Source organism: Epinephelus fuscoguttatus, linkage group LG19 (assembly GCF_011397635.1).
Source record: "Epinephelus fuscoguttatus linkage group LG19, E.fuscoguttatus.final_Chr_v1".
Lineage (NCBI taxonomy): Eukaryota > Metazoa > Chordata > Actinopteri > Perciformes > Serranidae > Epinephelus > Epinephelus fuscoguttatus.
The window spans coordinates 2364046-2385883 of NC_064770.1; the positions used below are offsets into that span (position 1 = coordinate 2364046).

The 21838-nt window shown below is 40.8% G+C and overlaps 1 protein-coding gene across 5 annotated transcripts in view; it reads left to right on the forward strand.

Moving 5' to 3' along the window:
- The first annotated feature begins 5232 nt into the window (after positions 1 to 5232).
- The window catches only part of LOC125878820 (insulin-like growth factor 2 mRNA-binding protein 1), an 80161-nt gene continuing 63555 nt past the window's right edge, over positions 5233 to 21838 (forward strand). For all 5 annotated transcript variants that reach the window (XM_049560229.1, XM_049560228.1, XM_049560227.1 and 2 more), the window contains exons 1-2: positions 5233 to 5567; positions 6706 to 6766. In XM_049560229.1, coding sequence (XP_049416186.1) covers positions 5393 to 5567; positions 6706 to 6766 — 236 coding nt within the window. In that variant the 5' untranslated portion in view covers positions 5233 to 5392. The remainder of the gene's footprint in view (positions 5568 to 6705; positions 6767 to 21838) is intronic.

A 21838-nucleotide genomic window follows, 5' to 3' on the forward strand; every position in this document is an offset into this window, starting at 1 on the left:
TTGCATTTTAATGTATTTTGATTGGCTGCTACCTTGGCCAGATCTCTCTTGTAAAACAGATCTCAGTCAATCTCAGTGGACTCCCTGGTTAAATAAAGATGATAACAATAATAATAATAAATATAATATTAAAAACGATGGCTGGTCATGTAACACATCCAACTCAACATGAAATGTGTAAGTTATAGAGCATAAGCGTGCTGTCAACGAAACAATCACCACATCCTGCGCTGATGATGTCGTCCTTGTTGGGGACGCACAGGGACACATTAGTGTTTACTATAAAGGATATGTGGTCAGACGTGTCCCAGACCCCCACTAGTTAAGTGGTTGGAGTGATCAGATCACAATCTTGGTGGTTGTTTACACTTGTATTTAGTGCTGTACACTTGTCATTGGATCACCCAAACTCATGTTAATCAAGGTCTAAACAGGGCCTTATTATTATCCCATAGTGACGTCAGGAGAAGGACCCTGTCTCCTTGTTTTGCATTTCTGCCCAATTCACCCTGTTTCTACACATCCACATACATATACAATCCACCTTTTTACCTACACACCCCTCGCCCAACACACACACACACACACACACACACAGTAGTATTGTTATGATAGTGAAATTTCTAACTTAAACACAATATCCTGAAAACTATTGATATTTGATATCATTTCAATATCACAAGAAAAAAAGTATTGGTCATTAAATTTATTTTAAAAGATAAATATTAAAGGGCTATAACATGGTCTCGAGGATTTTTTGTTAGTAGCAGAGAACAGCAGAATGACTGTAGAAAACAGTAACAGTACAGGAGAGCAAGAAAGTACAGCATGTATTGGTGTATCCATACTGAGGAAATAAGGATCAATCTGTTTCAATTAATTGATATTTTTGCCAACACACACACACACACACACACACACACACACACACACACACACACACACACACACACACACACACACGCACACACACACACACACACACACACACACACTGACGGCAATGTTTAGGAAGTGCATGAGGGCAAAACATGATCATTTTCCTCCAAGGTGTTTAGAGGAAGAATGTAACAAAGTAAATTTACCCAAACACTGTGCTTAAGAATAAGTTTGATCTATTTGTATTTTACTGGTGTATTTTATGCTTTTTTTCTCCGTCTACTCCACTACATCTCAGAGGGAAACATTTTACTTTCTACTGCAATACATGCATGTGATAACTTTAATTACTTAACAGATAAATCATATTACGGCACAAGAAAGCATGCATCTACTGCTAGCTCACCCAGCACCACTGAGCTAGCTTACATTACAGTTCAGCTGAGAAGGACACCACTAATGTTTACATCTCACCTGTCACGAGCACGAGTGTCAACCATGAGTAGACATACTCTCCCTTCTGTGCAGTTGTACGGTTAGCGGGCATAGTTCAGTGGAAAGAAAGTAGTTCCTGAAACTGCTTTCAACAAGGTTGTGGATAAGCTTGAGTAACCGCATCATGATTTCTGGAAAGAGACATTGCTGTGGAGTTTTTCAATGTGTTTTTGGCACTTTGAGCACCACAAGCTGAGTGCCATGAACAAAGGAAAAACTTCACATCAGTTGTAATTATTTTAGCCATCAAACCATGAAACTGTAAAACCTACTGCACCATAGATTTGATATATGGAGTTGATCCTGTGACAAACTAGACACTATGAAAACTTTCACGACAGGAAATGGATGGTGACTCTGAGAATCCATCTGTGGTCAGAAACCTCCACATTTCTTTAGTAATAATAATAATAATAATAATAATAATAATAATAATAATTTTCATTTTCCACTTACCATTATGGGAAACATATTTTCCAGATATCAGGATGAACAAACAAGAGTGCCATAAGTTTCACCTATATAACATCTGCTATAAGGCTTTCTCAAATCTTTCAGGCTTTCATAAATAATGTCCACTGGTGTCTTAGAGCAGCTGAATTTGTTCCTCAGTCCCTGACTTCAAGAAAACATTCAAACTTCTTACAGGTGTGTTTCAGGACTATGGCTTCAAGTTCAAGTTACTTGTTGTCATATGCACAACAGTTACAGAGAAACAGTTGTTTTAAGTGACAATGTTGAATCTCAGACTCCTTCTATTAAATATATATAACGAAAACAAAACACAAGTAAAAAAGTATCAAAGAAAGAAAATAGTAAAAGACAAAATTACAACAAAAGGAAGAATATAACATATATGAAATATAAAATAAAAATATAAATTTAAATTTGTGTTAGACAGGTGTACAGAAATTGCCAATTAATACACTGAATGTAAACAGGAGTGACTGACTACGGTATTTATTGGATAATTTACCTCAGGTAACTGGTTCAATAAGTGGTCTTTGAATATTTACTGGCGAAACATTGTTATGTAAATCTGAAAAACACATGGAATCAATGTTATGATCGACAGATATCTGTATATTGTAGCTTTTTATAGCGAATTGTCATGTGGTTATTATAGCATTTATACAAACAGTTTGGGAAAAAAAAACCTCTGTCATTACACATTTTAAGTTATGAGAAATGTATAGTTTTTGTGGAATATAAAAAAACTCTGACAATATGTTAAAACCTTTAATAGCCAGACATAGCAGTTCTGGTTTAAGTTTCAAATCTTAAACTTAATGCCACCTCACATTTATGAAAAAGAACATCTTTTTTTCTACATACGTAACTTCAAAAGGGTCACTCGCAGTCATTTAAAATATGTTGTATCCTATGAGTTTTGTTTGACTCCTATATAGTTACAGTCTCATCAGTGACTAAGAACCAATAAGTGTGTGTGTGTGTGTGTGTGTGTGTGTGTGTGTGTGTGTGTGTGTGTGTGTGTGTTCAGAGAAAGAAAAAGAGAAAGGGAGGTTGGGAAGGTGACTTCAAGCCATTTCAGCAAAAGGGGAAAATGAGGCATATGTTTTCTGAGGTACAGGAGGCTGGAGGTGGATAATGAATCTGTAGCAACTTTAGAGCAAGAATCAAAACTCCTGATGCCCTGAATGAGACTTTTTGGTTGATTATTTAACGAAAATATATTAAAGCTTTACCATGAAAAGAATCTCTATTGAAGCATCCTGAAGTTATGACTACTAGGCCTATATAATTACAGCATTACCCTGTGTTCCTATTATTTATCCTGCACTCCAATTTCTTTCATCTATTGCTGTGGATAAAATGTGTCATGCTTTTGGTTTAAATGTTGAATACAGATTAATCAAAGATGAACATATGGTATGGTAAAATGTTCATTTAACTACATGTCCCAAACATATATTCATGTGCTTCCAGGCTAATCAGATAAATTATTATGAAACAAAAACATAACTTACACCAAAGGCAGCCTTCTTTATCATGACACCAAATCGGTTGAGAATAAGATATTTATTGACAGTAGTTTATCTACTGCACTAAATATGGACACAACAGTGAAAATCCTCCTGTGTGCACAGAAATGTTGTTTCCTCGTTTGTAAATATCATTCATGATGAGGCAAAGGTTACTGTACAACAAGTCTGAGGGACAGGAAGCATTGTCTACACAGAAGCCATTCTCTTAACCAAGGAGAGTGGCACGTTACACGGGCGCGAGCGTGGCTACAAAGCCTAAATGGTCTCTCACACAGAGGAAGGAACCTGTAACACGCAATACCATAGGCTATTTGTCCAAATGCATCCTAAAATAGTAAAGTGTCACTTAGTCACACACCATGCGCAAACTGTGTATGTGTACACGGGAGAGGCAGGCCTGTGCATCGGCGACTGCCTCCATTTTGAGCTCTGTCCACGGAGAGAGGCGTGTGTGAGTGAGTGGCGCTATAGCTCAGCAACTGCGCCATACTGTCATTTCCTCTGCGCCCCACAAAGACAAACAGGAGAAACCTGAAGAAATAGAAGCTAATGAGCCATTGTGATTGGCGCATGCGGCTGCAGCTGTGGGCAGTGGACGCCCTCTGAGCAAGTAGCTGCAACCATTTTTATTAAAGTGTCTTGAGAGCAGAGTGGCTGTGCAGTTTACAACAGACCGGACTGTTCTCTGACACTGGACGCCTCTATATCAAATACATTGTTTCAGTTAACGGGGCTCTCGTAACAATGTATCAACGTGAAGAGGGTTTCCCAGGGTTCCAGCAGCAGAACCCTTGCGGCCCCTGAGGCAAAATGGGGCCATGGGCCTTTTGTTCCCCGCTCCAACAACCCAAGGTTCACCATAGGTCATTTATGTAACATCATGACGACTAACTTCTTCACCACGCATCAGGGTGGGGGCAGCAGAGAGGTGGGGGTGCTATGCTACAGAATTAGCAGGCGGTGCCTTGTTACTTAAATGTGAAGGGTTTTCCACCTAGGCATTCAGCAAATCAAGACCGGGGGTTAGGGCGAGCTTAGAGAAGGCAATAAAACAGGTTGTCCGGCCTTAGCCTGGCTGACATCACGGTGTCCTGTCTTCTGTAGAGCCTCATAATTGCCCACAGAAGCGCATTAAGCGCATGTAAAGCCACGTCGTGTTGCATAAAAGCTCCAGTACAGCACACAACCTGCCTTGCACCGTGACCACGTACAGTACAGAATAGAGCGAGCACGGTACGGAATCGGGGATCTCTGCTTATGTGCCCATACGCGCATACATGTCGCCTACACACGCGCTCATATGGTGAATACCCTAGGATGAGAAGGGGGTGCCCCCTCCTACTCTCCCTAACCTACTCCAAATAGACCACGTGTTTCCTCTTTGCAAACAAAAAAAAAGAAAAATGAAAAAAACATGAATTTGAGTCGGTGGAGGGGCGGCGTCACCCCTCTGCCGGCAGCAAGCGGATCGCCGAAAGAGGGATGGATAGAGACTAGAGAGAGAGAGAGAGAGAGAGAGAGAGAGAGAGAGAGAAACAATTTTCCCGACCAGATCCCGCCATAGTTTTTCCTACTCTTCCACCATAGACCCATCACCAAATCCACCCAGTCCAACCCACCTCCTCCACAGAGCGAAAGAGAGGCTGTAGGCTGCTGCTTTATTCTCCTGCTGGGGCCGACTGCAAGTCTTCCTCTGCTCCACTTATTCAGCTGGATTTACAGCGAAATTCAACCTTGGCGACTGTTTCTTACACTTTTCACTTTTCTTTTTATTTTAGTTTGCTGCTAAGAATTGACACGTGTTTTGATTAGTTTTCCTTTAAGATCTTTTTTCTTTTTAGATATTCTTGCCCTCTAGCGCGATTCCCACTTTCAGGTTGGCCAGTGTGACAATATCTTGTTGCGCTATTAGCAAATTCAGGAGTGAAACTTTTGCGCTGGCTTCAATTTTAGTTATTTAGGGCTTTGTTTTGTTATTGTTGTTTTTGGACTTGAGAAAAACAGTTTCCACCATGCACAAGCTATACATTGGGAATCTAGGCGACAGCGTGACTGCCGAGGACTTGGGAAAAACCTTTGACGACCACAAGATCCCCTACTCCGGACAGTTTCTAATGAAAACCGGCTATGCGTTTGTGGATTGTCCGGACGATCAGTGGGCTATGAAGGCTATCGAGACGTTTTCTGGTAAGTTAAGGTGGACTACTGACCGCCAAACCGCCCTTCCACCTTTAGTTTCATTCATTCTAAAAGGGAATGGTATCGCTTGATGCCGGTGTACAGCACCGGCTGCATGCCCACCTTCAACGGTGTTCCCCAGTTTCACTCTCCGTCCACTTCCGAGGCTTCTACGTGAACATACCAGATAGAATTAAATTCACACAATTATTTTACTGATACTAGTTTAATGGCGCGCGGAGAGCTATACGCCCGGGGAGCCATTCAACTTTTGCGGGGGGAGGAACACACGTAGTATAGCCTAAACGTAAAGCTGTATCGTAAAGCCCGACCAGTAGAGAACGTAAAGCATTACCTGACAATATTGCTATATAACCAATGCTATGACTTACATTCCTGTGATGACTGTGGCGTGTGCGATTCAACCAAATGTGTGCGTGTGAATGGTATCTTTATTTTTTGCACGCCTAGCATTGATGTGAGTAGCTACTCTCCTGTGATATAGTACGAAGCATTGCTGCCTCCCCTCCCCCTTTAAGCCGGCAGTCCACTATGACAAAGATAGGAAAATCTCATCCACTGTGTATTTATTAAAATATGCTCTACACCAACATCAATCCACAATAATCGATGAGCGGCAACATTTATGTTTAAGCTCGATTTAGCCCTGGCCTGTTTCTCATGATTTACATAGGCCTATGTAAGGTTAACATGAGGAGGCGAGATCGCCATGTCAGCTCCCTTTGCTTCTTCTAGCCTACATGACACACCAAAATTCCCAGGATAGCCCTAGCCCTTTGATACAGCATGTGGACTCTGAATCACACACAGTAACAATAATATTCGTGTGGTTGTCATTCTGCAACGCTGAAGCTCCAAGTAGCTCATTATGGGACACAAGTGACGTAGGCTACCTCCACAGTTCACTTATGAGTGATGTTTGGGCCTTGGGACCAGTGAGTCCGTCTCTCGGCCTCTCATCAGCTTGTTTTTCCCCTCTGAGTTCTCTGAAAATGTTAAGTTTAAAAAAAGTTAGCTCTCCACCCAAGCAAAGTTCCCTGGGAATAACCCCCTATAAAACTACAGCAGCATGTAAACTCAGCAAGTAGCTACAGTGTGTATTTATTTATTTTTATTTTTATTTCAGGTAAAGTGGAACTTCATGGGAAATGTATTGAGGTGGAGCACTCCGTTCCCAAGAAGCAAAGGTACTAAACAATACTGAGCACTGTACCCCCCCCCCCCCCCAAAAAAAAACACACACACACACACACCCTCTCCAAGACTCCTTCCATGTGTTGCATCACCGTGTCCAGGCCTTTATTTCATGGAGTCACAACTGAGGACAACGGTTTCACTGCTCATTTTGCATGAAGTGATAATTTGAAATGCTCCTCTGTGTCTTTTTGACTCCATAGCCGCGTGGAGCTCGTATTCGGTGCAGTAGTAGCTTTGCGGTTGTGTTTTCTGGTGTTGTCTGTGGAGCCTCAACTTGTCGGCCATTGCTGTGAAAGTGAAGTGTGTGACAGCTTCAGTCAGCTGCCGGCTGTGCTATGGACTCAGCTTGTGTTTTTCTCTTCACTTTAAGATGATGTTGGTTGAGTGGTGGGTGATGCCAGTGAGCATGTACAGATAATATACATTCCAAAGGCTGAAGCAGGAACTTTAGCCGAGCAGGCTGCAGGCCCAGCCCTTCATTTAGCTCCCCTTTTTACACTATAGCCTAGGATTTTGGAATACACACGGAAATAAATAATTAGGACGTGAGTGTCTTGCAGATTTTTCTGTGTCCAGCAACTTTTTAAAACGCTTGAGTTTGGAACTCATGCATTAATTGTGTAAAGCAGACATGTTATTTACTCGCATAGATTTCGACAAAATTGGTTTCCCGTGCGCGTAAATATTTTGATTATATTCATTTCTGGCTGCAAATGATTTTCAAATCCGATAAAATTCGTTATGACGACTTCACGTGAAAATGCAGCCTGATAAGTATGGTCTTGATTTATTTTTTCTAGGCCCAGAATGCAAAATGTAAATGTTGACGGTGATTTCTAATTGTTTAAATACTGTGGAATTAAATTTCTTATTTCCATGGGGTCTTATGAATATCATGTATAAACACTTCTATTGATTTTTTTTATTGATAACAAATCTGATATTTTTATTACTATTTTGAGCTCTTTTGTTGTTTGTTTTTGTTGGTGTTGTTGCTAGCTGTGAAAATAAAATAGGATAGTGGTGTACATGTAGTCATATATAAAAGCTTAGTTTGATCCTGATTCCCAAGCATTTGAATATAAAAATTAAGCTGTAGCTCAGAATTTCCTCGGTCCAAAGAATAAACTGGGGTCCATTGTAGGTCAGCTGCTCTGTGCTAAGAGCCAGACTTGACCTGCTTTAAACAGTATTATCGTATTCGCCTATAGGCCATCATTCATGCCTGTAACCTTTGGCACAGATACGAGGTGAACAGTGAGCGCAGTTCTTCATGTTTCACCATTTGGCCACACGCGTGTACATGTGTGGATCTCATGATCAAAAGGGCCAGCTACAGATTTCATTCTGCTGCATCAGTTTTGGCTTTAAATAAATCGGAACAATTTGTTTAATCGAGCTTCATGTGGTTTTGTATGAATGTGGCCAAATGTTTCAACCCAAGCTTTTTTGGAGCGCGCGCCTTGCGCCACTAGAGCAAACCATGAAGAAATGTTGCAACATGGCTGTGCCACAAAAATCCCAGCAGTGAGTTTTTTTCTGTAGATGCTTGACGTTTGGTACTGTGAGGCTGAATATCAGTTTTTTTCTCTGCAGAGGCAGGTCACTCGCCATGTTAAGGAAAGCAACATGGAGGCAGACTGTAGTTTCTTATAATCTCCCTGCAGGTCGCTAAAATAATTCTGATGGCGCTGTGTTTGTGTCCCACACCTTCCCCGTGACAACCTTGAAGAACCATAATGATAAAGGTGATTTGTGAAAAAGGGGCCACCATGGGCGAGCCAGGGCCTTCGGTGGCTCCACAACACGTGGTGCGTCCACGCAGAGAGGAGTAACGTCAGGCAGTGGGGGCAAAATGGCGAAGCTCTGAAAGGAGCACAACTGTGCAGGCTGCAGCTTTCTCCACCGTGTGTAATCGGCTCGCCCTGTACGAGCACAACTGGTCTTTTTCATTCCTTCTAGTAGTTCAGTATAGGAGCGGATGCAGCAGGAGTGGATTCATATTCATTGTTAAAATGGCTGTTCATATAGCCTACACAGCCAGCAATAAGCTAATTATGCCACAAACGTGTTCCAATTTTCACGCCTAACATCTCCGCTCCTCCGTGTGATGTTTGAGTTACCACAAATTCACAAAATCATTCAGTCAATGCTTCACATCCCTTTTGTTTAACACATAGCGCAAACAGCTTTCTTGTTTTTGATGACTTTTCCCCATCAGCGGCTCCTGTTTCATGTAATTTGAATCTTTTCCCTTTCATCACACCCTGAAAGTATTTTCTGTTGTGTGTGTGTGGGGGGGGGGGGGAGGGGGGGTATTGGGGACCCTGTGAATGAGGGGGAAGGGGCCTGAACTTCCACCAGGCTTCAGTCCCTTCTTTCTGTTCTTTAAGTGTTTTTGCAGAACCCCTTATAGGCTGCAGGGGGCGCCGCCCGTGGCTGTCCCTTATGTTGTTGACATGCACTATGTATGTGCGTCTGTATGTGACAGATATGACTGCTGTGAGATGGAGGGGTTTTAAATTTCAGAGGCAGCCATAATATTCACCATGAAGCTGACTGAAATTTGTGTCAGTTGGAGGTCAGCAGGAGTGGTAGAGGAGTAGATGCAATAGTCGGGAGGGGTTTAGCAGTGGGGAGCTGAATTTTGTTTGTGTTGTGGGACAGGGAGTGGGTATTCAAAGGGAGCAAGCTATCCTCTCCGGAGAGAAAAAATGTATAGAATGCTTGTAGTGAGTTTGAGTGTGAGGGTAAAGTAAACCTACCACAAACAGTAACACCCACTAAAATCCTTGATAACTTCTTAAATGTGTGACGCTGAAAACTGTCCGTGTGAAGTTTGTTTAAAGTATTTTAATTTAAAAGAAAACTGAAATCCTATTCAGTCTGCAAAAGCATATTTTGTTACAGTAACAAGGCATATATAAGTATCTTGTATTCTAATTCAAGTAAGGGTTGGTGTCCCAAAATAATAGCACCTTTTCCCTGTAAATGCAAGTCAACCAACACTCACAGAAAATAATAATTAGAATTATTTTTAATGAAATTATTTTTATATTTTTTCCACCTATTTTACATCTGATTTGATGCAATTAGAATTCTGACTGCTTAACCGGTATTTTTGCTTTCAAATTTCCTTCTCCAGACTTATTGGATATTTCCAGAGTTTTGCTTGCCAACACGCACTCACTCTGTGCTTTCGGTGTGTATAGTGTGTGTACTGTTCAGAGGAGCTGCTTTGTGAACAGGGATTACTACCAGTGCTTTGAGCGATTGTGGCAAGGTTTCATCTTTGACATCTATAGCCTACTTCGTATGTTTAGCTGGCAGTATGCTCTGAAAAATAAAAAACGGCACATTGGCTCCAGTAATAAGTCAGATTTTTTGTTCAAATGCCCACAAAGGACTCCAGAAATGTAATAATTCTGTTAATTATATCATATGTTGTTTTGTTGTTCTTGTTCCTAGTTTACCCAATGTTGGATAGATGGTCGGATTGAGAAACACTACTAAAGCCCTTTTTAAATAGGAATTGTGCAAATTTGCAGGAAAGCCCAATAAGTCTTCTTTCAGCACTGGCAGTATAAAAACAAAATCGGGGAGTGCAGCGAAATGCCGCCTACCTACTTTTGTTCACACAGAATGTGCCTTTTTCGGGGCAATAGGGGACGTGAGTAGTTAACAAAACGTGTAGCTCAGCATGTGACGTAAACAGTGTTGTACGCCTACTCTGAGGGAAGCCGCGGCTGGTCAGTCATTCGGCGATTCTCTCATAAGTTGGCCCGTCCTTCACCCTTCCCGTCATTTGACAGTTAATGGCCTCTTTGTTTGCAAGGGCAAGGAGGGCGCACAATTCCTTGTCTCCCCAGTTGCTCATCTTTACAGTGTCTGTCAGGTTTGCGTTTCCCTCTTGCTACTAGCTGCTCATTCCTGCTATCAGCTGTTTCCTGTTAGTCCACCGCCAGTATGTTTACCCCTACGCGGTGGAAAACTGGGCACCTCGGATTAACTCACCTATCCGGCTCTGTGTGTATAAACACTTGCAGCTTGCCTGCAAAACGGCCCATATTCGTCGAAAATCTGGCAGTGTAAAAGGGACTTAAGATAAATCGATGACATTTCACTTAAAAAGACATCCATTCTCTATATGAAGTATATTGAGGTTCTTAAGGATCTATCAAGACTGTCGGACACCTTGTACAGCTTCATTTTCACCAACACTGCTTTACAAGTAGTAATGACAGTTTTTTCCTACATACTAAACTTAAGATCTTCTTCATACCTGTACTTTTGCACCAGCTGAGACATGCTATATATGCTGTCAATATCTGGAATCAGTGTTTACAGCAATAACCTCCCTAATCTCAAAGAAATATCTCCTTGTCTTCTGTTGGATTGGAGTTTAAGGACAGTTTGTTCATCCAGAGGTCTAAAACGGGGTCTGACTGGTTAGGGGTAACTGACCCCAAATACAGGTAACATCACTCTAACAAAATCAATATGGTGATTAATTTCTCTATTTCTTAGAATAAAACTAAATACATCCCCCCAACAAAAATATTTGAAGTAAAACTTTTCATTGTTTTTGCTATTGTTATTAATAATAATAATAATAATAATAATAATAATAATAACACTACTACTACTACTACTACTACTAATAATAATAATAGTAATAAAGACAATAATATTTAAGATGCCTGATGTGCAAAATTTGTCTGGATTATTTCTTAATATTTTTTAGTCCTTAATGGTAATTCTTTGGCATGCTACTTAAGTTACTTGTAAACAGTCGTTAAAAAAAAAAAAAAAATCAAAACATGCAGTATGACTGGGAATAGTGTGCTGTGACTTTCCTCAAAGATTCGACAAGCCATTTGCAGGAAAACTGCAAAACACTGGTGTCAGTTTTCCCATAGAAAATAATGAGAAATGGATGTGAACAGAGCTCAAAACCACTCCACTTTGGGGGCATAAGAGATCACCATACTTTGACATAGAAAATGATTAAAAGCTTAAACGGCTCATGAGACTTGGGACTGTAGGCCTGCTGGGCATTATGATAACTTGTATGGTTTTGACAGAAACGCAGTTTACATTTAATGATGCTTTTCAGACACCCAAAATTTCTTGAAATATGGGGAAATTTTCTAGTTATTGCTATTATTTTGAGATATGCAACAGTGGGGTCAATGGGACAAAGAGGAAGTAAGGCCAATCTTAATAAAGCACAAGGGTAAGGGAAAAAGGACTGAAAGAAGTTTTGTGTGTACACAAAGTGTGTTTTGTACACAAGATACATCACAACATAGCATTTGAAATACATTTCTTGTGTAATGATATGACTGACACAGAGTTGATTATTATTATAATTTATTTTTGAACATGATCAGTGGGAGCATCTTTTTAACTATCAATCATACCACCTCATCCATACTGCAGAGACTAGTCATCTCTGTGTTTGGTTCATAGAGGAAAGACACCATCTTCCTTTCTCTTGTTTTCCCAGGTTTCATTAGCATTCTCCTCCCCCTGATTCATTAGCTGCAACTAATAGCACAGACAGAGCTCATCCTGTCTTCAGTTTGGATTATTTGCAACATCAATTCCTTAATTCCAACTTCTTGTGTAGGACAGTGATGGACAGACCTCTGCCACAGTCAGTTGCCACTGACTGTAGCATTTGGAGCCAAAAAGGAGCTAATACTTATTCTACCACAGATCAAATTCAAAAATGACAAAAATTTAAAAACAGTTAAATGTAGTTTTATTGCTTCAGAGCTTGATAAGAAATAACCATGGAAAATCTTGCTTTAAAAAAAAATTTGCTTTTGGACTGAATATTTTCTCTTATGTAGCTGCCTCATGCAACAGTTGTCTTGTGATAACTACATCATCTGTTATAGTTATCACTTTCAGTACACTCAGACAAAAACACATTCTATTTAAAAAAATCCCAAGTAAATTCAAGGTGCTTGAGTATGCATTGCCAAGCAACCCCGCAGCCCGCTGAATGTCACTAACAGCTTCCCATGACTCTCTGTATGTGTATTCAAAAGACAGAATTCATCCAAACCTCTCCCTCTTATATCTCACTTGTTCCCTACATACCTTCATAGGTTCTGTTCACATCTGGTATTGCCATGTGTCTTGGGTGGTTGCATCACATGTGGACAGCCTTTGGTACAGGTGTGAACACACAAAATGCGTTCCAAGTGTGTCTTGAGATCTGATCACTCAGACCACGGTTGGTTGGTGCAGTTACACAGCTGAGGACTGAAGGACCGTCTCAGGAGCCACTCTCCTCTCAGCGAACGGTCAGTTCAATGACTGCCCAATACGCATGACCTAACACAGCTGCAGCTGGTAAATGGTCTCAACAAACTCAGACATCAAAATGGCTCAACACTTTTGTTAAACCTGTTAAGGCTATGCTAGTTGTGTGATGCTTACAGTTAGCCCTGTCAGTGTGTGTGTTTAGGCAGACTCACAGTAGTTCGACACAGCAGTAGTCTCTTAACGGTGCTTGTCTCATGATAAACAGAGAGAGAGCTGCTAATCAGTACACTGCACAACCTGACAATAAAAAAGGTTTTACTTATTTTAAATAGTTATGACTGTAAGAGTGTCTATAGCACGACAAACCTCACTCGAGGTCATTCCAGACGCATGTGGAGAAACATTCCACTGCCAGATGGGAACAGACTGAAAGGTTGAAACAGGCCTCCCACCTCCCAGTCATCCATTTATCAAAGTTCATCACAAACTGAAGCATCTCTACTTAGTTTAGTGAGTCATTCCCTCTGTCCTCCATCATTTCCAGCCCATTAGTTTGATAGATCCTGACACATTCATGTTGACAACAGTTTCCCATCATCTTACTTATTTCTGCTTCTTATTCCTGTTACATGTAACTCTTGAAATCAAATTAAGACATTTTGATAGATTTTTTTTGTTGAGCTTCAGTTTGAATACTAGCAATATCAAACCTTCCCCACCCTGGCCTTCTCATCTGAAATGCTTCAGAGTTGCCACTGGTTTTCTCCAAGTCAACTAGAAAACTTTTTTTTTATCACAAGGAGGCAACTATGGTCCATGTATCATCCGTTCATTCCATTTTCAAATTAAAATCAAAAATTAAAAAATGAAGAAACGGTTTGTTTTTCATTGTTCGTTTAATAATAAAATTCAAAAATACAAAAAACGGTTTGTTTTTCTTATTTTTGATTTTATGCTGACATCAAAAATAGCAACTTGAAAAATGGGCCATGATTAAAATTTGATTCTGATTTTTCATTTGATCCAACTTGCGTGACCCAGAACTATTTTCTATGGAAGCGCATTGAATTCATTGGATAAAAAAAATTAGACTCCTTATCTCGTAATTACAAGATAAGGATCTTGTAATTACGAGAAAAGATCTTGTAATTATGAGAAAAGATCTCGTAATTATAAGATCAGGAAAGGTGCCACATTTGCCACTGCTTCTCTCAGAACCACGTACTGCATGCCGTTGTAAGTGGCCTACTTAAAGCTGCAGTAGGTAGAAAGCCTGAAAACGGTTGATTTTTGAGTCTCATCTGAGTTAGGATTCATTTGTCTCTGCCCTGAGCAGATTGGTTGATGCACATCGGCACGATACTGATTCTTTAGAGGCTGAACACAAAGCCATGGTGAGGTGCAGAAACCTATTGTTTGTCTCAGACCACTTGATTTACATTATGCTTAGAGGATATTATAAAATTTTTACTCAATTATACCAAAACAATGTTGCCTACTGGAGCTTTAATTAGGTTCAGAAACTGGCACCGTGCCGGTTCCGTGTCAGTCAAAATGCGCTGTTTGTGACTCTGGGCCCAACTCTTCCACTGATTGGCCAGTCTGACATCCTTCATAATACATAAAGAACGTTAGTGAAACACACAGGCCTAACAGAAACATGCGTTTGTTTGGGGACAAGTTAGTGGTCACGTTACTCGTTCCACAGGCGAAGGACCCCGGACACATACAGTAGCCTAAATACACCAGTGGTAAGTAACTTTTAACATACATGAGTCTTTGTGACTCTTGGCTCTTGTCCCCTAACTAACATTTGTTTCTGTTTCACTAACGATATTTTCACCCGATTAAGTCACATCCCATAATTTCCTCTGTAAACCTAACATTACAGCAGCCTACAAGCATACTGTGTCAATAAATCAGCTCAGACACTGTTAGAAATGTAGTATTTAGTCTAATAACATCATGCTACAGCAGTAATAACGTCAGCTTTAGTCAAATGGCTCTAGCTCTCCCGGTAAATGTAATAAACTCTGGACACATTTTCCCTCTATGTTGACATGATAATGGCCGTGTTTCCCAGATTGCTCTTAGCTTAAGAAGATTTTTCACTAAGAAGGAGTTGTAAGATTGAGCTGACCCACTCTTAACACTCTTCTTAGCGACCAAACGCTCACATATCCAGCCGCAGCAGGCACATTAATATTACACTAAGCAAGGAGATGTTAAAACAGTGCGCGTCGTATATATTTTGATCTATTTTATACTTCAGATTTATGTTGTTTGGCGTTAATTGGTGACAGAAAAGAATGAATTTCATTCTGCAGGGAAACACATGTCCTTACTGTGCATATTGAATCTTGAATCTATGCTTTATGAAGACCTGTGTGCACTCCAAGCTGTGGCACAAGTTACACACCGAAATCTGGTGGAAGAAAAATAATAATAAGACAACAAATAAGTAGGCTGTGTGTGACTTATGCACTCATGAAGTGGTGGGTGGTCGATGTGCCTGACATCGGTTGATTTAGTTTCAGTGTCGCGATAGTGGCCAGCTCCTGTTAAGAGTTTCTTAAAGAGCAATCTCAGGTAAAATCTTAAATGGATGCAGAAAGTGAAAAGAAAGCAATAGCCTAATTTAAAAAGTTGCCTCTATTGAAAATGCATTTAATCTCTGATTCAATTTGAAAGCTATTTCTCAAGACAAGTTCTGTAATTACCTTGTCCGCTTTCATTCTGTTTATATCTTAACAGGAGCTGGCCACTACTGTGGTGCTGAAACTAAATCAATCAGTGTCAGGCAAATTGATCACCCACCACTTAATCAGCACATAAGTCACACACATACTTATTTTTCGTCTTATTATTATTTTTCTTCTGCCAAATTTTGGTGCGTAACTTGTGCCACAGCTCTGACCACACATAGGGTCTTCATAAAACATAGATTAAAGATTCAATATGTACAGTACGGACATGTGTTTCCCTGCAGAATGAAATTTGTTCTTTTCTGTCACCAATTATTGCTAAACAATATAAATCTAAAGTATGAAATAGATCAAAATATATATGGTGTGCACTGTTGTAACATCTCCTTGCTTAGTGTAATACTCCGTCGTAATTTACAATATATACACATTATAATAAAGATATGGGATATAGTCAAGATGGCACCACCTGAGTGGCAGGTGGTTACAATAGTTCCGACCTCCTCCCTTCGTGGATGTGCAGTATGTGGTTCTGAGCAAAGCAGTGGCCAATGTGGCACCTTTCCTGATCTCAAAATTTACAAGATCTTTTCTCATAATTATGAGATCTGTTCTCGTAATTAAAAGATCTTTATCTCGTAATTCCGAGAAAAGGTGTCTAATTTTCTTTTTATTCAGTGAATGCAATGCGCTTCCATAGAAAATAGTTCTGGATCACGCAAGTTGGATCAAATGAAAAATCAAAATCAAATTTCAATCATGGCCTATTTTTTGATTTGCTTTTTTTGATGTGAGCATAAAATCAAAAATAAGAAAAACAAACCGTTTTTTGTATTTTAGAATTTGATTATTAAACGAATAATGAAAAAACAAACCGTTTTTTTTGTTGTTTTTTTCATTTTAAATTGAAAATGGAATGAACGAATGACACACGGACCAACTATCAACTCTGGTACCAGTGTTGCACCTACAAATCCACATGTCAAACAGTATCAGACAGTATATAGCTTGATAGCTCTGCCCAAAGCGTAGACTATACATCACTACTACTACATCATACTGCAAAGCTGTTTATTTGATGATAAGACAAGCCAACACACGAGTGGCTTCTAACCTCTGGCTTCTAATACAAAGTCATGTCTGCTCAGAGCCCTTAACCCTTATGTTCAGTGCAAGCAAAGTCACTCTTTTTAGCCTGCCCTGAAGCTTATTGTGTGCCAACCAGAGTTGGGTATAATGGGTATGGTTTGGTTCTAATAACGGAGATAACGTTAAACCTATCAGTCTGAAAGAAGCCACGGAGCTTGTGGCTCACTACATGGTCGGAGAAATGCTGCAGTTGTCTATGGTGGAGTCTAAATAGGTGGAGTAGGACTCGCTGACAGACATATTTCAGACTCAGGACTTGCATTATGCCTGCTACACGCTATACACTGGTACTCACCAATTATCCCCGGTCGTCTTTCATGGCGTGTGTGATGTCATCGGGTTATTCTTGTCCTATTTTTATTACTTTTACTATTATTTGAGTCACTGTGTCTGTTCACGTGCCAGCCAAAATGTTGTTGTAGTCACCTAAAAGCATCAGCAGATGGCAGGAGCTACATTTGAAGCGCCATACATAAACTCTCAAGCTACTGTATCTTCCACAGGAAGTTCTGACAAATGTTTCAGAATGAAAGCCTATTTAGAAAATAGAGGGATTCTCTCAGCCGAGGTTATAAGGGGCTTTTAATTTGAAACAAGTGTTGAGTTTGAAATGATGGTGCGATATGTTAACATTATAAAGACAACGGAGCGGATAAAAAGTAAATATATAAACACACAGAGGGATTAATGAATAATGGACTGCTATAATGTAGTTTGTTTCTAATGAAGCTGGAAGCCTCTGCAGTTGTGGTGAGTAAAAGCCCCGCCGCTATTTGTTAAAGGTAGGGTCTGGAGGATTTTCCAGTTGCTGTTTGTAAACACGCATTCAAATTTGGCCCCTCCTGTCAGGCTCAACTCTCCCGGGTGTAGGGAGCCCGGAGGTATGGAAGAAGGCTTCACAGAAGAGGTTCAGGCAAGGCTTGTGCTGGTGCACGCTCGGACACGCTCGGGCACGGCACCTGCGCTCTCTCATTGGCTGGGGAAATCTCCACCCAGAAGCAGTCCGAGCTCACAAAAACATCAAAATACAGTTAAAGGGCAGGAGCTCTGCAAACAGAGTCACCACCACACATGAATAGAAGCCCATAGGTGATGATTAAGCAGGATTTCATTTGTATATGTCTATATTTTGCTTTGTTTGAAAATCCTCCAGATCCTACCTTCAATGTTATAACTTCATGTCCGACCGTGGGGATGTACCATTGTTTGCTAGCTTGATGCTAATGACAGTAACGTTAACTCAGCGGGTTGACAAAGTGCCTCTGCTGTTTCACACCATCATTTCCCCCTTTTACTCCGTGTGGTAACATCCCTAGAGGAAATATTAAAAACGCTTGGGTGTTGTTGTCATACAGTTGTCTACGGCAGCAGATCGTTCTGTGTTTCTTCTGGTCAGTACTTTAAAGTACTTTAAAAGTGCTTGAGTTACTTTTCTCAGGGAGTAATGTTGGAAGTACTTTTAAAGTAATTGAGTTACTTTGCTCAGGGAGTAACGCAGTAAAGTAACTGGTTACTTTTTAAAAAAGTAACACAGTAACCAGAGAGTGGTTTTGACTCTGAAGAAGACGCAGTAGCGTCAAAACGTCAGTCTGTTTGCACCTTATTAAAAGCTCTGCAATTTTATCGAGTGCTCCAGCCTCCTTTCATTTGGGTTCAGTCATTTTTTGAAGTGGCCCACTTGATGTAGTGTCTACTATTTTGTCCTGTGCTGTGAGCACTGATCCAGTTTTATTTTTGGCTGAAGCGCAAGAGTGCCTTTCTTCACTTTTAAAGTACTTTTGAGTATTCTACATTTCCTACTGGGCAATGGACCACAGGGCGCTAAGCCTACATTTTTTGTCTCCAAAATTAAAGTTATGGACCACTTGCCCTTCACTGAGATCCAGTTCTCCCATCACAGCCGTCACTTTGACCAGAAGAAACACAGAACGATCTGCTGCCATAGACAACTGTATGACAACAACACCCAAGCGTTTTTAATATTTCCTCTAGGGATGTTACCACACAGAGTAAAAGGGGGAAATGATGATGTGAAACAGCAGAGGCACTTTGTCAACCCGCTGAGTTAACGTTACTGTCATTAGCATCAAGCTAGCAAACAATGGTACATCCTCACGGTTGGACATAAAGTAATAACATTAACAAATAGCGGCGGGGCATTTACTCACCACAACTGCAGAGGCTCCCAGCTTCATTTGAAACAAACTACATTATAGACGGTCCGTTATTTATTAATCCCTCTGTGTGTTTATATATTTACTTTTTATCCACTCCGTTGTCTTTGTAAAGTTAACATATCGCACCATCATTTCAAACTAAACACTTGTTTCAAATTAAAAGCCCCTTATAACCTCAGCTGAGAGAATCCCTCTATTTTCTAAATAGGCTTTCATTCTGAAACATTTGTCAGAACTTCCTGTGAAAGATACAGTAGCTTGAGAATTTACGTATGGCGCTTCAAATGTAGCTCCTGCCATCTGCTGATGCTTTTAGGTGACTACAACAACATTTTGGCTGGCACATGAACAGACACAGTGACTCAAATAATAGTAAAAGTAATAAAAATAGAACAAGAATAACCCGATGACATCACACACGCCGTGAAGGATGACCGGGGATAATTGGTGAGTACCAGCGTGTGGTGTGTAGCAGGCATAATGTAAGTCCTGAGTCTGAAATATGTCTGTCAGTGAGTCCTACTCCACCTATTTAGACTCCACAGTAGACAATGGCAGCATTTCTTCTCCACGTAGTGAGCCACAAGCTCCGTGGCTTCTTTCAGATGGATAGGTTTAACGTTTTTTCCGTTATTAGAACCAAATGACAGTCGTTCCTGTTTTGGAGCTGAAGGACCAGCGTTCTAAAAGTAACGGAAGTAACTGATGTCTTGTTTGAAAATGTACTTAAGTATCTGATTACTCAAACAGCAAACTAACGCGTTAGGTTACTCATTACTGCAAAAAGTAATCAAAGTACTCTAACTCGTTACTTTGTAATGCGTTACACCCAACTCTGGTGGGGAATACCAGGATGTGTTATCCAAATAAGGGCATGTAGGTCACATATAGCAGATGATGTGATTTCCCGTCGATGAGATAAACGCAACTGTCCTCATAGTAACATTAAATGTAACACAATAAACGAAAGTATATCAGTAGGTGTTTCCTTAAGTCTTTCTGATAGTTTTTTACTAGCCTATATACGACAACAATATAATAAAATCCTGAAATTATGGCTTTCAGTTTTGGTGTGCCACCCCAAGATTTTAAGTGGCCCCATCTGGCCACCCCTATGAAAAATTTCTGGAGGTGCCCCTGCAAGGCGGGAATGAACCAAGAAATGGGGGGCTGAGGGGTCTCGCCTTTAATTCACCACGGGAGATAGTTACAGCACTGAAATGGTGCCTGGTGGCAGGATGGGATGATGAGCAGCATGGGCATGATGTTTTGACAACATGATATGCATGCAACCCACTGCTGGAGATTTAAAAAGTAGCTGTTAGCAGTTAGTGACTAACTCAAAAAAGAACAGTAGCTGTAGATATCTGCAAACACGAAAAAACAGTGAGGTCCGCAAGCTCTTTACCCTCCAAGCAGAGGACGAGATCAGCCACCATATAACAGGGACAATAAATGATTGTTATTGTCATGTTAATGCCATTGTTGTTGTTTATGCTGCTGATGTGTATGTTGTATGTCACACTAGAGACCGACCCTGCTGTGTTACATGTCATGCCTATCACACTTCCTTTGCTTCTGGAATGCCAGCGTGCTGTCTAAAATCACACACTGGAGCAGCATGATGCTGCCATTGTTTGGCAACAAAGAGTCCTCTTATGGCCCTCTCACCAAATTTCTTTGTAAAAGGAGTTTTGTTACCTTCCATAGGATCTCTAACTAGCGGCCTTACTCACACTCAGCCTTAAGGCTCTGACACACCAGGCTGACAGTCAGTGTTTGCTAGCAGATTGTAAATATCACTTATTTTTTCAATATCAGGTTGTGCTAACTGGTGAACTAGTAGCTTGAATCTGTCCTGTTGGTTTTCCTGATTTTCTTCTAGAACAACTAATACAATGTACCACCTCCTACTGGTTGGTTGTTGGCTGTAGTTTTTGCAATGTGTTCAAGCACAACTTTCTGGCTGAGACACAGGTGACGTGACGTCTGGTGACCACTCAAAGCACTTTTTACACTACGAGCGGCATTCACCCATTCATCCACACGTTCATACAGTGGTAGCCAAGGCTACAATTCAAGGTGCCACCTGATACTCAGTTTTTAGCATACTCACACAACGATGGTAGAATCATCAGGAGCAATTTGGGGTTTAGTATCTTGCTCAAGGATACTTCAACATGCAGACTGGAGGAGCCGGGGATCAAACCGCAAATCTTTTACTGTGCATTTGTTAGATTTCTCTATTCTCTCCAGTTTTACTTTGTATTTGTAGCGTTTTGTAACTAAGCCTCTTCTATTTTATTCAATTCTATGATGAAGTGTGCTGTGACTTTAGATGCATTCAAACTGTATGATGCATGAGAGTGGAGCTGTGATTTTCTCGCAGCAGCAGCAGCAGCAGCAGCAGCAGCAGCAGAGAGTTAGGCTCACAGAAGAAGCAGCACACCATGGTGGGTCTTCCACTCCTCTCCTTGCTGGCAGGAGGGGGGAGGGAGGTGACGGTGGGCGGAGGGAGCAAGGGGGGTGCGACCAATCGTCTGGTGGCAGCACCTGCAAGCTGTGAGGGAGGCGGTCGCTCTGCGCACACACAGAGCAGCCGATAGGTTCTCCCTTCCTGCCCAAACGCATGCTCTTACTTTATCCCACCTCTCTCTCTCTCTCTCTCTCTATTTGTCTCTCTTTCTCTCGCCTCTTCTCTCCCTCCCTCTGTTACAGTATGTTAATGTCTCTTTCTCCCTTTCAGTCACTC